Raw genomic sequence first — 16,157 nt, 5'->3', positions numbered from 1 at the left:
AGCATTGACAAAGGTAAATGTGTCCTTAGAATTGTAATTATTGCGATATTCAAAGGCATCATTTAATATATCAGCAAGAAATTTAGAAATGTTGTACGTAGTGGACTTTAACGAACTTACAATAGGCCTGAGAGGAACGTCCAATTTATGGATTTTAGGCAAACAATAAAGTTTAGGAGAACATGAGTCATAGATTGTTGATATTATATATATATATATATATATATATATATATATATATATATATATATATACATATATATATATATATAAATATCCCCTTGAAATGACTAAAACAGACTTTATTAATATTTAAATAATATACGAGAAGAAATATTCACATCACGTCACACCAGCCATAGGTTTGTTTATGCAGTGGTTTGCTTACCTTTTGTAAACTACACACTCTGCGCAGACGTGAAATTAGACTGTTTCCTGACCGTAGTCAAAATTTATGTTGCACGAACGATTTACTGATTGTCGAAATTAAATTAATCTAACCTAACCTAACATTTTTGGTTAATATCGAGATTCATAATTTTTTAATCAAACAAATATATTTCTAATATGGAAGGTAAGTACTACTTATTTTTTTCAAAGCAATACCTTGGTCTAAAGTGAAAGTTTAACAAAATAATAATGAAACACATTTTTCTAAATCGCATTTAAAGGTTATTTTGTTTCAGATTTACAGGAGTTTATAATTATAAACCAAAGTCAATCGACAAGTGTTACAGTTAATATATCTTGGACCCACAACCAGACACCGTCATTGATAGATTTTTATAAAAAAAATACAGAGATAGGGTAGGGAGTTTCCAAATGAAATCCATGAAAATAATGTGGGCAAAGGTAACAGAACAACTAAATGACTTACATGTTAATTTGAATGCATGCCACTGCGAAAATAGACGGCGAGTAATTGAAATAAATTCTAAGAAATATATAGATGAGAGCAAAAAAAACATGAAAAGGCCGCAAAACGTTTGAATATAGTAATGAACTGGATGAGATATTTGGGCAAAAAAGAAATGTCAATCCTGAATTGCTGTTATCTAATGAAACAGCTACGTATCACAGATGAAGAGCCTGCAGATGTAGCAACAGTTAAAACCAATATTCTCAGTTCTACACCACAATCAGTTAAAAGAGAAAGAAATCAGTCAGCAAAAACAATATTCTCCGAAAAATGTGTGAAGACAAAAAGGAATTTTATACAAAATGCTAAAAATTCACAAAGAAAAATTAGAAGTGATGAAAGAAGAAAACAAAACAAAGAAACTATTTGAAGCAGAAAGACTTTCAGAAATAAGAAAACAAAATAAACTGAGAGAGAAGGAAAACGAAATACTTAGCAAATATTTAGTATCAAAAGACGGAAATACTTGAATTTTTAGCAAAGTAAATTTAAGGTTAAGTTTGTAATAGGTTTTTTTAAACAAAAAGCATCATAGTTATATTTTTATTTCCAAATAAACAAAAAATAAACAAATTAAATGTGTAACAAATAAAATGAATTACATGTATTAACTCTAAAACTTAAAAATATGTATTAAATACAACACACTTGTGTAATACATGTTTTACAGTCTATAGCCAAGAGATTCAAAGATCTCTTCAGAAAATATAGAAAAAAATTTAAAAAAATTGTAGTAATGAACATCATTCATTTACATAAATGTAACAAATTCATGACTTCATTTCTTCTTTCCATTGCATTTCTGTTTGCATGATTCTCTTCGATGTCAAATTAAATGGTAAAATCTTTTCATCAAGCTTTTAATTTTACATGGTACAACTGCTGGAATTTCTGCTTAAGTAGACCAAAACAGTGTTCAACTACATATCTATTTTTGCTTAGTTTCGTATTGTAATTTAGCTGTCTTCTTGTTAAGTTATTTCTATCTTTAAAAGGAGTTAGGGGATTGGGCAAACATTAATAACCACTATCCCCTAAAATGAAATAATCTTCGCACTTTACAACTATAGTCTCAGCTAACGGTGAAGTTCTGAAAACTCTGCTGTCATGTCCTGATCCTGGATAACAGACAAATAGATCCCTTATTTTTCTTTGGTGGTCACAAACTACTTGCAACTAAAAATATATATAAAAATTCGAGTCAGTTTCTAAGGTTATAAGATATGTATTAGTATGCGATTACCTGAATAGATAAAGTTTCTCTCAATTTCTATTTTCTCTTCAACTGATGACCATTTAATTACTTGAGAGGCCATATTGCTCAGGAAATATGTTAACTTTCTAATTAATTTAAAAAGAGTGCTGATAGCAATATCGAATCTATCAATTACATCTCTGAAAGATACAGTCTGGTGTCCAACGACCCATAAATATATTATTGTTTGTTCATATTCTCCAAGCTTTCCATTGCCTCCCGCTCGATAATGAAAATATTGTGAATATCTGGAGTGGTTTGCAACATCTTCAGCAACAGGACGACACACGAAAGTGTTCAATAAATTAACAATCGTTGTAATTTGACACCGTTTCTTCTTTTTTTATATACGTTCATCTAGAATTTGTAACAAATTTCATCCGACGACAATTCTTCAATGTAAAACACCTCTTCATCAGAAGAACTTTCAGAAGATTATTGAAATATATTTTTTTCACTTCATAAGTTAATTATTTAATCATAGTTATATCACGTATAATTACCATTTTGGATATTTAGTCCAAAAATTTATTCAATAAAGAATAATCAACGTAAATACACCAAACGTTGGAATTGAACAATAACCAATCAGTTCAACATAACTTAGTGAAAAATATTTACAATATATATTTACAGGTTAAGAATAAGAAACCTTATTTATTTATACTTAGTACGCCTGCGTCAAACTATAGTTGGAAAATAATCTTCAAACCAGAATACATATTAAAAACGATTTTAAAACGGTCGACAAATCTGCAAGAACATCTGACCAAACAGTTGGAGTTTGAAATTATTCACACAATTATTTTAGTGCGCCAAATCGTGCGTTGTAAAACCATTTCCAACTACTGCAGAAACAAACCTTATTACACGTGTTTCGCCATTTTTAGCTCGTCAGATAGACCTGCAAGGTGAGACGGAAACTGGAAAGACAATCTTTCCCTTCGTAATATAGTGGTTAACACCAAACCTTTTTGTCATTCACTCTAATCAGTATATGACAAAAAGACTTTGTATTAACCAGCACTGTTATACAAGGGGAAATATTTTCACTAGTCAGTAAATATTAAATATTGTTGGATAAACGCTTCATCGTGTCCACTGCTAAACGAAATTATACTCTAGAATTATCATTCAAAGAAAAAAGATTTTTAGAAAATAGAAGTGATATATATTTTATTAGATGTTACATGTCTAAGTCAATTTAAAAATGCACCTCAGTCATTACATAACGCCAAGACTTTAGTAATCCATTAAAAATAAACTAAAGCTATTACAGAAACAAAATAATAATGCTGCTCTATCTTTATAGATATATAATCTACGAAACATCTAAAAATAACCAAAGATGAAATGAAAAATTCTCCATTTGAAAATATGAACACTAGAAACTAAAAGGATCAGTTGTTCGTTGGCGCTCCTGAATGGCCTGGACCAACCGTTCCACACGTAGCTACAGATATTGTACATTCTCCTATTTTCGCTATTGCTGACGTGTTTTCATATAGGCCAATATTTTCGAAAAATGAGCTGCTGGATGTTGAGCTTGGTGGTAGTGGATCTTCTTCAATCTTAGGTTTAATTTCGGGGTCTAAAACAATCAAATAAATTTTAAGATTGGTATTATACATCTGGTTTACGTTCAATATAAAGAATCTTAAATTAACTATGTCAAACATTAAACAGCAAATATCATTTGAGTACGGTCCCGAGAGTGATAAAATTTATCACGTTGTAAACCGGTCTGAAATTGATCAGTTTTTAAAAGATAAAATCTTTGACAGTCTTTCTTACCGAAACTTATAACAACTTAATATTAAAGCATTTTTAACTAAAAAAAAAGTAGGACAAACTGCTGAAAAGACACCCGTGCAACGGTTTAATAATGAATTAAGGTCTTACAAATCATCTAATCTTTCTCTTATTAAACACATTGCAGATGTCACTAGAGACCCCAATTTGTTAAATTAGCAATTTGTAAAAATAGCAATTAAAAATTGCTAAAAAGTCAGCTTACTGTAATTTTATTACTAATTCCAATAATAGACCTACAGACTGCTGGAAAATAGTAAATTTCGAAAGAAACAACACAAGATCCAGTTCGGTACAACCTGATCTACCTCCAGACAAAATAAATCAATGTTTTACTACAATTGTAGAGAATATAATTACATCTCTTCCCACTATTAATGTCGATGTCCTCATCAATTATAGAAATTATCCTTCTCCGAGCAAGTCCTTTTTTTCGTCCCGTTGTGGAAGAAGATTCCTCTCAAATAATAAAATCTCTTAGTAATTTTAATTGTAGGGAGGTTTACGAAATTAATAGCAACATTTTAAAAGAAACTTACCGAAAATAGTTTTAATACCTTTAACTCGTCTTATTAATTTAATTCTATCAATTGGAGTAATTCCGAAAGTACTAACATACTCAAAAGTACTACCTATATAAAAAAAGGTGATTCCTCAAAAACTGACAATCACAGACCCATAAGCATTGTTTCTATTTTTGGGAAAGTGATTGAAAAGGTTATCAAACAACAATTGTATTCCTATTTTGAGTCAAATAATTACTGGAGCAACTCACAATATAGATTCAGAAGTGCTAGTTCTACTACGAACGCGGTATTTAATGTTGTGAGCGAGGTGATTGAGGGGATTGAACGCGCCAATTGCATAACAATTTCTCTTTTCGACTTGTGGAAGGCTTTTTTGACTGCGTTTCACACATTTTGCTCCACAAATTAAATTACTTTTCGTGGACCTTACAAATAAAGACGTTATCCACTTACTATACGCAAGAGAGATACCGCTAGGAAAAATCAAAACGATCGAAAATATCTACCAAAACAACACAATAAAGGTAAAAATTGAAGAATAACTAACCGACCCTATTGAAGCTGGCAATGGGATAAGACAGGGAGATTCCCTGAGTCCTCTATTGTTCAACCTGAATATGGACGAAATAATAAAAAAAATAAGAACTAAAAAAGGATACCAAATGGGAGAAAAACAACTTAAAATAATCTGCTATGCAGACGACGCAATACTACTCTCTCAAAGTGAAAATGATTTACAACGTATGCTGCACCAATTTAATACAACCGCCAGAAAATTTAACGTGTTAATTTCCCCAAAAAAGACAAAATGCATGGTTACAAAAGCAAATTTACTAAGATGTAAATTGGAGCTGGAAGGTCAGATAATAGAACAAGTGATGGAGCTTAACTATCTAGGCATCACATTATCTAGCTACAGAAAGCTCGAAACCGAAGTGGAAGATCAAGTGAATAGAGCAAACAGAGCCGAAGGCTGCCTAAATGAAATAATATGGAGAAATAAAAATATCGGGAAAGAAACGAAAGGCAGAATTTACAGAACAGTCATCAGACCAATAATGACATACGCGGCAGAAACAAGACCTGACACAGAGAAGACAGAAAGGATGTTAGAAACAGCAGAGATGAATGAAAACACTGAAAAATTGATGGTAAGACACTATGGGACAGAGCTAGAAGTACAGATATACGACGTAGATGCAAGGTGGAGAACATCAAGAACTGGGTAAGAAATAGAAGAGTAGAATGGAACGATCATATAAGCCGAATGACAACAAATAGAGTAGGAAAGACGGCAAGAGACGGTTCCCCAATAGGAAGACCACGAAAAGGATGGAACGACAACTTACTGGAGGCACATTGAGAACATACACTGAACTGCTTACCGTGACTTTGCCATAAATCTTTTTCTGTTTAATATGTGTTCTTGTTTGTGATATATTTAGGTTTTATATTCCTTTTTTATATACTAGGTATGTATTTTTGACTAGCTAAGTTGTATTTGTTAAATAGTTAAATAAATAAACTCTCTAAATAGTTCATCCGCTGGCTGAGTACCTTTCTGTATACATGGAAGGGTGGATAGTTGAAAACTATTCTATTTTATGTAAAATGAGATGGAGGATTACATATTCGTATCTTATAGAGAACAAAATTGAGTATCAACGCAAAAGAAAACCATAAACTGTTGAATGAACGATGTCTTATACTAGAAAAACTATGGAAAAACAAAAAAGGACAATTTAAAGCATCTGTACTTTTCACTAATAGCCTATGAAAATAAATTATTTTAATATGTTTGATTTGTTTGAACAAAACTCATTGACTATTACGAAAATCGAAACATAAAAAATTGGTTATACATATCCTTACCAATTTGTTCAGTTTTTATTTCCACCAATGGTTCCATCATTATTTGGTCCATATTATTATCTATCTCGGAGGAATTATAAATCATTTCTTGGCTGGATTCAAAGTCACTGAGTGTGGGATGATGGGACTTTGTTGTAATATATCCGACGCTGTCAAATGAGTCGGGGAAAAATTGTGGATATGAAGCTGGTCTTCCAATACCTTAAGAAAATAAAGAAAATTCATGTAATATTTTAAGTATAACCGTACAAGAATAATAATATGGGGGATGATATTGCTACCTACTATTGTAACTTTTATTATGGAGATCAACAACACAATTGCATGTTAGCTAGAGCTTAGTACCACCTAGTCTGGTGCGTGGGTGGCCCAAATATTGTACGCATAGCAGACAAATAATGCAAACATTTTGAGAATTCAACGTTTGAAAACTCTTGTAGGTGTGGAAAGAAAATTTTGACTACCTCTAATAATTTTGATGATATAAGGCTTGTCACACATCATTAAAAAGTGTCGTTTCACTTCATAGACCTTTTCACACTACACCTAAAAGATCTGTTGTGTATATTTTACATTTTCATTGGAGTCCAAAAGATCTACATTTCTCAGAAATATTATCCGTTTCGGAACTATTTTTGTTACACGATCAGCTGTTTCATATATTTATCTATTTATATATTTAAAAGTATTTTTGCGAACCGAGAGGATCGCTTTTTTCTTTGCTTTTAGCCTGAAATGTTTTTCCAATAGGTGATAAAATAAGTTCTGTAGTTGAGTATCAAAATTCTAGACACTAAATTCTGAGAAATGACAATTGAGTTTTAATGACAACACTGTTGCCAGGTTGTGATTATAGATAATGTATCAACTTCTATATTAATAAATCACATACAGTCGAATAGTCGTGAAATAATGGACTTGTTAAAGTACATCCTAAAACGTGACAACGTTGACCAGTAGAAAAGAACGGTAGATAATCGAAACCACAAGTTATAGAGAGATATATCGCTCAGAGTAGACGTTCACTGCACACACAGTAGCATATCGTTTACGTTACTAAGTTAATTTTAAAAATTTATAGAGTAGTTGGGGGTAAAAACACGCACCTTATTTAAATTTGCCGCTAATGTCCAGTTTAAACCGATTTTAGTTACAAACGTTTGAGACGGTGTGCCATGAACGTGAACACTCCCATGTTTATCAAGTACCTGGAGCATTTTAAAAAACATACAAGTCCAACAGAGGAGAACGCCGTTCTTCCGATTGTAGATAATTATGTATCGCACACAAGTCTTCAAGCAGTAACATTTGCAAAAGATAATTTCATCCATTTATTAAGTCTGCCACCACATAGCAGTCATAAGACCCAGCCATTCTTCAAACCATTAAAGATTATTATGAGAGCGTCGCTGACAGCTCTCTTCATTTATCATGTAGCTGGTCTCTTTCCACAGCATTTGCAAAAACTGCTAATGTAGATATAGCAAGAGCGAGGGCTTTCGATCTACAGGAATCTACTCACTAGATAAAAATATTTTTTCGGATGTAGATTTTATGCCATCATAAGTAACAGAGCAAGATTTAAGTGAAGATTCAGACGATGAAGGATATTTTTTTCTCCAGTTTGAACAAGAAGAAGAAAAACTTGTTACTGATGCGATAGAGCCCCAGCCGTCATCAAAATCAGAACAGTCAGTAATTTCACCTTCGGACATTATTCCCTTCTCAAAAATTAAGATAAAAAGAAAACGAATCAGGAAAAGTTTGAAGTCAACCCTACTAACATCAACACCTAATAAGGAGCGACTTTTAGAAGAACAAGAATAAAAGAAGGAAGCAAAAAAAGAGAAGTAATTACTATTTAAATGGGAATAAGCCACGATTAAAGGTTAAAGCAAGTTTATCAAACATTAACAAATTAAACAAATTTTGTTTTTTTGTTACTTGGTGAAAAATTCTGAAGGATATTCTCAAGTTAAAGTTGATTTCATATAATCGAATAAACTATCTTACAAGTAAAGTCGTCCAAGGAACGCAACTCAACAATATTGGCAATATCATTTTAAAGTCGTCTACTTTAAAATGTATAATGTATGTACGTCTATAAATTATTAGAAGAATTTTTCACCAAGTAACAAAAAAAAAACAAAATTTATTTAATTTACTAATGTTTTCCGAAGTGGAAATTGAAACGTCAATAAACTAGCTTTAACCTTTAATTGTGGCTTATTCCCGTTTAAATAGTAATTACTTTAAAATGCCACAAGAAAATAGCTTCAGAACAATATTAAAAAGAGAAGGGAGAGGAAAGCATTACTGAAGAATCAAAAGATCAAATCTCAAAGTACGAAAGTTCGTGCTGTCAAAAGGAAAGGTTTCGACGAATCATCATCTAATGAATCAGTAGCACTCTCCTATCAAGAAAGTATTGATTCTTGTGACATTCATTTTTCCGATAACGATGAAGAGCAACACATTGATGTTGTACCAAATATTTTACCTGATGACTTTGTCGTAGTGAAGGTTTTTGGAAAAAAATCATACAGATTATTTGTCGCCAAAGTCTGCCAAGTAAATGATGACGTTTATGAAAGCGTATTTTTTAAGCGACTGCCTACAATAGCACAATATTTGGTTTTAGTGAGACAACCGAAGATGCCTTTTTTCGAAAGGTCGATATTGTTTTAAAGATTTCAAAGCCAATAAAAACCAGCCCTTTCAGATTTTCAAATTCAGTAGTATTCTCTGACGACCTTGCCAAATACAGTTCGCTTTTAGATTAACGTTTTGTATTTTACGTTTGGTTTTTTTCAATAAAGATTTATTTTAAACGCCTACCATCTCTTTTATTTGGGGATTTATACATTTTAGTTTTTGGAGCAAAAATACGCACTTGCGTTCTACTGCCCCATTTGTCGGGACAAGAGCACGCAAATGAAGATTTTTTAAAAACTTTTTTTTTCATTTATTAGTGAACTTATACAACTACTGTCGATACTTAAAATGGAAAAACGATATGTAAGCTCTCCTGTAATAACGTTGGAAAAGTTCTAAACTGATATAATTTCTAAAGACGACAGGAGATAACGAAACTTGCTTGTTTTTGCCCCCAACTATCCTACGTAGTATACATACATGTAAATTACCATATATCGTTTTGCATGGTATGCAGTTTTTGCCTGTTTATTAGTCCATATAATCCGGTGAACAATTATTCAGTTCCATTATGGCCGATCGCACATATAGAAATTTCTTAGCGCTAGGGAGAGAATACTAGTACATATAATAGGAATAAATAATATCCTCTTATATAAAAGAATTTGCTTAAATCGCCGAAATTGAAGACTTCTTTTCGTTATTCTATTTAAAAGATAAAGTCTAACCACACCTACGATAAATAATTTTAATCTGTGCGTACTAATTTCTAAACGGTGATTTATTGATGTTTTTAGTAGGGTATCCCTAATAAAAACTTGGATTCATATAGCGCTGCTTAAAGTTGACTACAGCTTCGACGATGATCTAATAGCAAAAATGATTATCTAGTAATTAAATATTTAACATACTTCAAACATAAATATTTTCCTAAATTATAGATTTTTTAACAATTTTGTATATGAAAGCATATTATACTTAAACAAAATGGCCAATTCACACATACATCTAACAAAATAATTTCTAAATACAACAAAACAAATAAACTATAATAAAAATAAAATATATACAGGTTGAGGTCTCACTTACCGAGGGGATTTATCCTTGAACCACCTCTGGGCCTTTTGCTTAAGGGACGAGCAACTACAAAAGTAATAAAAAATTGGGATATTCCACAATATGAATAATAATCTGAGCCCACCACAATTATATTTTTGTGTGTTAGATTAAAAGCATAAGGCAAATGGTTTGCTGTGATAAATGTTAGCGATTAGACATTTTGCATTGTTATGTTGAAAAAAAAAGTTTCGATCGAAAGTTACAAATTTGTGGAATTTGAATTTTTAGGAATTCTAAATAATTGACATAATTGAAAAGAATAAATTTCGACTTTGAGATTTAGAATCTCCTATTGAATTACAGGAGCACATTCGAATAAAATAATAGAAATTTTTATTTAATCGGAATAGATAACAAACGTAATTGGAAATACGAGGCGGCCATACTAATCATTTAAATATGTGTAGAAAAGAATAATACTAATAAAGATATTGACTGTAACAATTGTCATGATTACTATAATAAATACTGATATCCTTTATAGAACCTTTGTACTATTATACAGACCAGTTTTCGAAAAATAATCAAACTTAATTGACAACACGAAAGCCAGTATGGAATAATGAAATAAAAACGAACACAAGCATTGCAATAAACGATAAAACAGGCACAAGGTATAATCATGCCAACAATATTCCTCTAGTAGGAAATATACACTCAGATGCAGAAAAAACGCAACGGAGAAAATTTTGGCCAAATTCAAAGTATTTAAATTTTTTTATTTTTAGTCCTATTTGATTTTTTTAACACACTGTGTATAAATTTATACATTTTAATTTGGTATAGTCAGTTTTTTGATAAAATTTTATATTTGACTTATTGTACGGGGTTAATTAAAACGTGGTTTTGTTATCTTAACTTTGAAACATTCTGTGGAATAATTCCGTTTGCGAATTTTCGTAAAACCTTATTTTTCGGTTGCAACCATGTCTCCTAAGCATCGTGTTTCTTGTTTCATGTCAAAATATGCCTGGGTTCCTTTTTTAGAGCCAAATGAATTTGCCACCCACAATTTAGGACTTTTTAATTATGATTATTTTGGAGTTATTTTGTAATACGACGAGATGGCTTTGGTGACTGTTATCATTATGTCATGTTGACACTTACATTTTGTTTACCTATGATTGATCATGGTTCTTAGTGTCGAAGATTGTGCGAAAGCCGTTGCTCTGGTTGAAGATGGGCGAAATTATGAATGTGTGGCTAGAGTACTATACACTCAACGCTCTACCATCCAAAGGGTAGTGGAACGTTTTATACGAACTGGAACAAACAAGCGTAAAGCGGGAAGTGGCAGGAAGCGCAAAACTACCGCTTTAGATGATCGTTTTATACGAGTCAACGCTTTGCGGGATCGTCATTTAACAGCGGTGCAAACAAGAAATCAGCTTCAAGAGGTTCGAGGCAATAATTTAAGTGTATTTACAGTTCGTCAAAGATTACATGAATTTGGTTTGCAAAGTTGCAGACCAGCAACTGGGCCCAAATTACTTCCACGGCACAGAGTGGCTAGACTACAATTTTCCAGGGAACATTTACATTGGAATTTAGGACAATGAAGTAATGTTCCTTTTACTGATGAGTCGAGATACTGTCTTCACTCATCAGATGGGAGAGAACTAGTATGGCGTCGAACTGGAGAGAGATTGGTGGAGTGCGCTTTCAGTCCCCGCGTTAGCCATGGAGGGGGTTAAGTGATGGTATGGGCAGGTATATCCCGAGAGGGGCACACTGAATTGGTATTTGTTGAGGGTTCGTTATATAGGCGAGGCATATACTGCACACCGGTATATTGAAGACATTTTAGCGAATCACGTAGTACCCTTTTCTCAATATATCGGCGATTATTCTCCATTAATGTAAGAAAATGCGTGACCCCACTCTGCAATGTGTGTCACGCATTATTTAGAGAAAGTTGGTATTAATAAAATGAACTGGCCAGCGTGTTCGCCAGATCTGAACATAATAGAGCACGTTTGGGACATGCTTGGTAGAAATATTAGAGGTCGCGAAGTCGCACCAGCCTCAATTAACGAACTTCGCTTGGCTCTAGAAGAGGAATGGCAAAACATCCAGCTCATAGACAGCATGAGCCGACGTGTACAGGCACTTATAGAGGCTAGGGAAGGCAATACAAAGTATTAAGTTATTTTTTAGTAGTTTTTCGAATTTGTGTACTTAGGTTAAACATTTAATTCGATATCAGTCACTAAAGCCCCCATCGTCGTATTACAAATTAATACAAAAGAAAATGGTAATAATAGGAAAAGTCGTAAATTGTGGGAGGCAAAGTCATTTCGCTCCTAAAAATGAACCAATCCATATTTTCCCATGAAACAAAAAACATAATACTTAGTAGACATGGTTGCAACCGAAAAACAAGGTTTTACGAAAATCCTCTTACAGAATTATTCCACAGCATGCTTTAAAGTTAGGATAAAAAACCTCCTTTCGATTAACCTTGTATAATAAGTCAAATACAAAACTGTATTAACAAACTCACTATACTTAATTAAAATTTATAATTTTTTACACAGTGTGCTAAAAAAATCATCAAAATAGGGCTAAAAATAAAAAACTGAAATAATTTGAATTTAACCAAAATTTTCTCCGCTGCGTTTTTTTGCATCTGAGTGTACATTCGTCATACAGTCGAAAATACTTAATAAAATTAAATGAACACAAAATAAAGTAATAAGCGACAAAAAATAAAAAGAAATTAGAAAATACAGTGTTCCACAAAACTGCTGGAACTAGTTTTTAAGTAGCTATGACATTTTTGAGAATACTTCCAGCTCGTTTAATAATTTAATATAAACAATTCATAAAAAGCCTTTCTTTAGTTTTAAAACCTTTTTACTCATCGTTAATGATGCCCACTGAGCACCCAAACTAAAGTAAAAAACTCTCTCAAAAACATTATCAATTAAGCTGCGGAACTTATCAAAATAATCAAATACCTGTAAACGTCAGAATGATTTTCAATCTCAAAACATTGTTTGGATAAGCTACATGATAGTCCATTGAAATGTTACATTTTCAGGCCTTAGCGTGCAAGTTTATTTTTTCGATGTTTTTTGGGTGGGGGGAGTATAACCTTAACCAAATAGCGCCTAGCGTGATCACGCATAACAAGACTCAAGATTTTTTTTTGGCAACACTGATAATTTTAACCTCGGCTCAAGGCCAATGCGTTGCTTAGGCCTTAGTTTAAAATAATAAACAGTAAAAGTAATAGAAATAAAGTTGTAGATAATTTAATTCGTCTGTTTGATGTAATGTCTGATACAACTTTCTGTAGAGCTGCTAGTTTATGGGATACGGCGCAAAAACCCTTTGCACTTCTTTTTCCAAGATGGAGTCAGTGGGGACAAGTATGGCGACCCTCAAACTTGAACTCAAGCTTAGACTTACCACCTGCACACCAAAAAAAAAAAAAATTGCGTCATATAAAAAATGCACGCTAAGGGGACAAAAAAGGCTAAAAATGGGACAATTCCATGGACTATAAAAAATACAGCAAACCGTTTGATGTGAGTAATATTGTATAAATTTTACTCAGTGTTAGTGTTTTTAATAAAGGAACATGTGTTATTACCTTTGTTTTCAGCTCTAGTTTTAGAATATTTTAGAAATTTAATGTCTAAAGTTTCCAAAATATTTTACAACATTAAGTAATGTTTGTTAAATAAAAGCCAAAACTAACATAAATAGTCTCGGTCTCTCTATTTATTTAAATATTCCATATTACCATCATTAATAAATCAAAGTTTTGAGCTTTTGATAAAGTTTGATCAAGTTTTGTCTAAAAAAATAAGTTAGTTATGCTGTATCCTTTTGTTAGTTATACTGAATGAAACTAAACGGTGAATACCTATTGATGGAAATGTATTTAAAGAAAAACATGGTATAGAATGGGAAATACCAATATATGCAATATGCAAGCTTTTAATGGTGACTAGAAAGATCTGTTTTGTAAGAGAAAAATGCCCAACAGTACGTACAGTCACAAGCTCCTATCTTACTATGACAATCCATATGAACACATGATCAAAGTGATATTTCCTCCTCCTCTTACGTACCACATCTAGTGTGACCAGTATAGTAAAGTCTTGTCTATTATGGGCTTGGTGTATAAAAGAGTGTTTCCTTTAGTTGTGATTCAGTTGCTTATATTCGTGAGAAAATGATTTCTTCGTTTTTACTATTTCCGTTTCCTTTAGTTCTGATTCAGTTTCTTATATTCCTGAGCCACGATTTCTTCGTTCTCCCTATTTCTTCTTTTCTTCCTGCATTAGTGCAGAAAAAACTGACCTGTGAGGGAGTCTTTAAAACCTAACGAGGAGGAACATTCTACGCAAAAACTTTGTAGATTCAAAAAACGTGTTCTTACGAACTGTATATATAAAGTGACTTCAGAAAACGGTTTATAAAGGATTCAGAAGTTAAACTAAAGGATTCCTTCTAGAATTGAACGCCTATGGGATTGGCCCAACTGAGGTGGAAGCTGATCTTGCTGCTTTTAAGTCCTTTCTCACTTCGGAAAAAATTATTCACCTACAAAAATCAATGGAAAGTCACCGACACTGCTATTCCGTTGTCTCCCCAAAACGAAATTCCGTTGTCTCCCCAAAACGAAATTTTTAAATAATATGACGTGTCCTGTGGGACTACAAACCTCAAATTATTATAGTGATGACAACTTAAGCATGGTTCTGATTAATATTCGTTCTATAAGATATAAAACAGATGAATTATTTTTGTTTCTAGAGGAATTAGGATTTCTCTCGATAGTTGCGGTTACCGAGTACTGGCTTAGTTAACGAGCCTTTTTTTGTAGAAAAATATACCACAATTGCTAGATATGGTCGTCCAAGTTCAGCTCATGGTGGCACCCTAATTCATTCTACAAATAATGATTTCTCTCCTATAACAAAATATGACTTTCTGTTGAATGAATCCTTTTTTGAGTTTTCATTGGTTTATAACAAGAATCTTAATCTATATATTCTTTGCATTTATAGATCACCTGATTCTTCCACGGAACTATTTTTTCAGAACCTGTTAAATTTGTTAGAACCTGCCCAATAAAAGTAGAAAGGTTCTATGCGGTGACTTGAATATTAATTACGTTGTTGCTTGTGCTACCTAATTATCCTTGGTCAATATATTTGAATCGTATGGTTTCACAATGCACGCAATGCAATTCTCCTACAGGAATTACTAAAACAACATCTACCATAATTGATTATATTGTCATTGTATAGATTTCTCACCCCTTGATATACGTTCTACAATTATTAATTCAAGACTCTATGACCATGAAACAGTACATACCAAGTTAAGCACTCTTAACAAACAATCCTCAAAAACCCAATGTTTAGGTAGGATTTTTTCCGCTCAGAACTTTCGTAAATTCCAAAATTTGTGCTTGACTTCTGGGTGGCACTTTCCCTCTGTGGACGTGGACTATAATTTCAGTAATTTTTTAGATAAGCTTGTCTGTATTTTCAGTAAGGCCAAGAATATGCGTTTACTACTGTACATAAAGAAATTTAGTACCAATGTCTTTGTCACTGAAATATATAAGTACAGAGGAACCTATCTAAAACTTATCAAAAATGCTAAAAAAAATGTACTATGAGAATCGCCTGGGAAGCTCTAAAAATGTTGCAAGGGAAACTTGGTCCATTGAATTGTTTCCAATCTTACTCGAGGAATAGGAAACAACTAGTTAGAGCAAATGATACTGACTTTAGTCACAAAAGCATTGTATGTGGAGTACCACAAGGTTCAGTATTGGGTCCTCTACTTTTCATTATCTTTATAAATGGCATCACTAACTTAAAAATCGATGGAATAATTTTTCTTTTTACTGATAATATCAGTATTACCTGGAGGAACTCTAATATTGCAACTCTTAATGCAATTATAACTTCTGATCTACTTAAAATAAAAACCCGGTCCGGCTTTAATCTACTCTCTTTTAACGTGGATA

General features: G+C 32.5%; 1 protein-coding gene across 6 annotated transcripts in view; it reads right to left on the bottom strand.

Annotated features, from left to right (window-relative positions):
- Positions 1–788: 788 nt before the first annotated feature.
- Positions 789–16,157, bottom strand: part of LOC140445614 (uncharacterized) — a 100,277-nt gene continuing 84,908 nt past the window's right edge. For 4 of the 6 annotated variants that reach the window (XM_072537805.1, XM_072537807.1, XM_072537804.1 and 1 more), the window contains 3 exons: positions 10,130–10,183; positions 6,386–6,586; positions 789–3,765 (listed from right to left, as the gene is read on the bottom strand). In XM_072537805.1, coding sequence (XP_072393906.1) covers positions 3,575–3,765; positions 6,386–6,586; positions 10,130–10,183 — 446 coding nt within the window. In that variant the 3' untranslated portion in view covers positions 789–3,574. The remainder of the gene's footprint in view (positions 3,766–6,385; positions 6,587–10,129; positions 10,184–16,157) is intronic. The other 2 variants (XM_072537809.1, XM_072537806.1) reach the window with 1 other exon arrangement.

Source organism: Diabrotica undecimpunctata, chromosome 7, assembly GCF_040954645.1.
Source record: "Diabrotica undecimpunctata isolate CICGRU chromosome 7, icDiaUnde3, whole genome shotgun sequence".
Lineage (NCBI taxonomy): Eukaryota > Metazoa > Arthropoda > Insecta > Coleoptera > Chrysomelidae > Diabrotica > Diabrotica undecimpunctata.
This window is presented reverse-complemented; position numbering and strand designations above follow the sequence as displayed.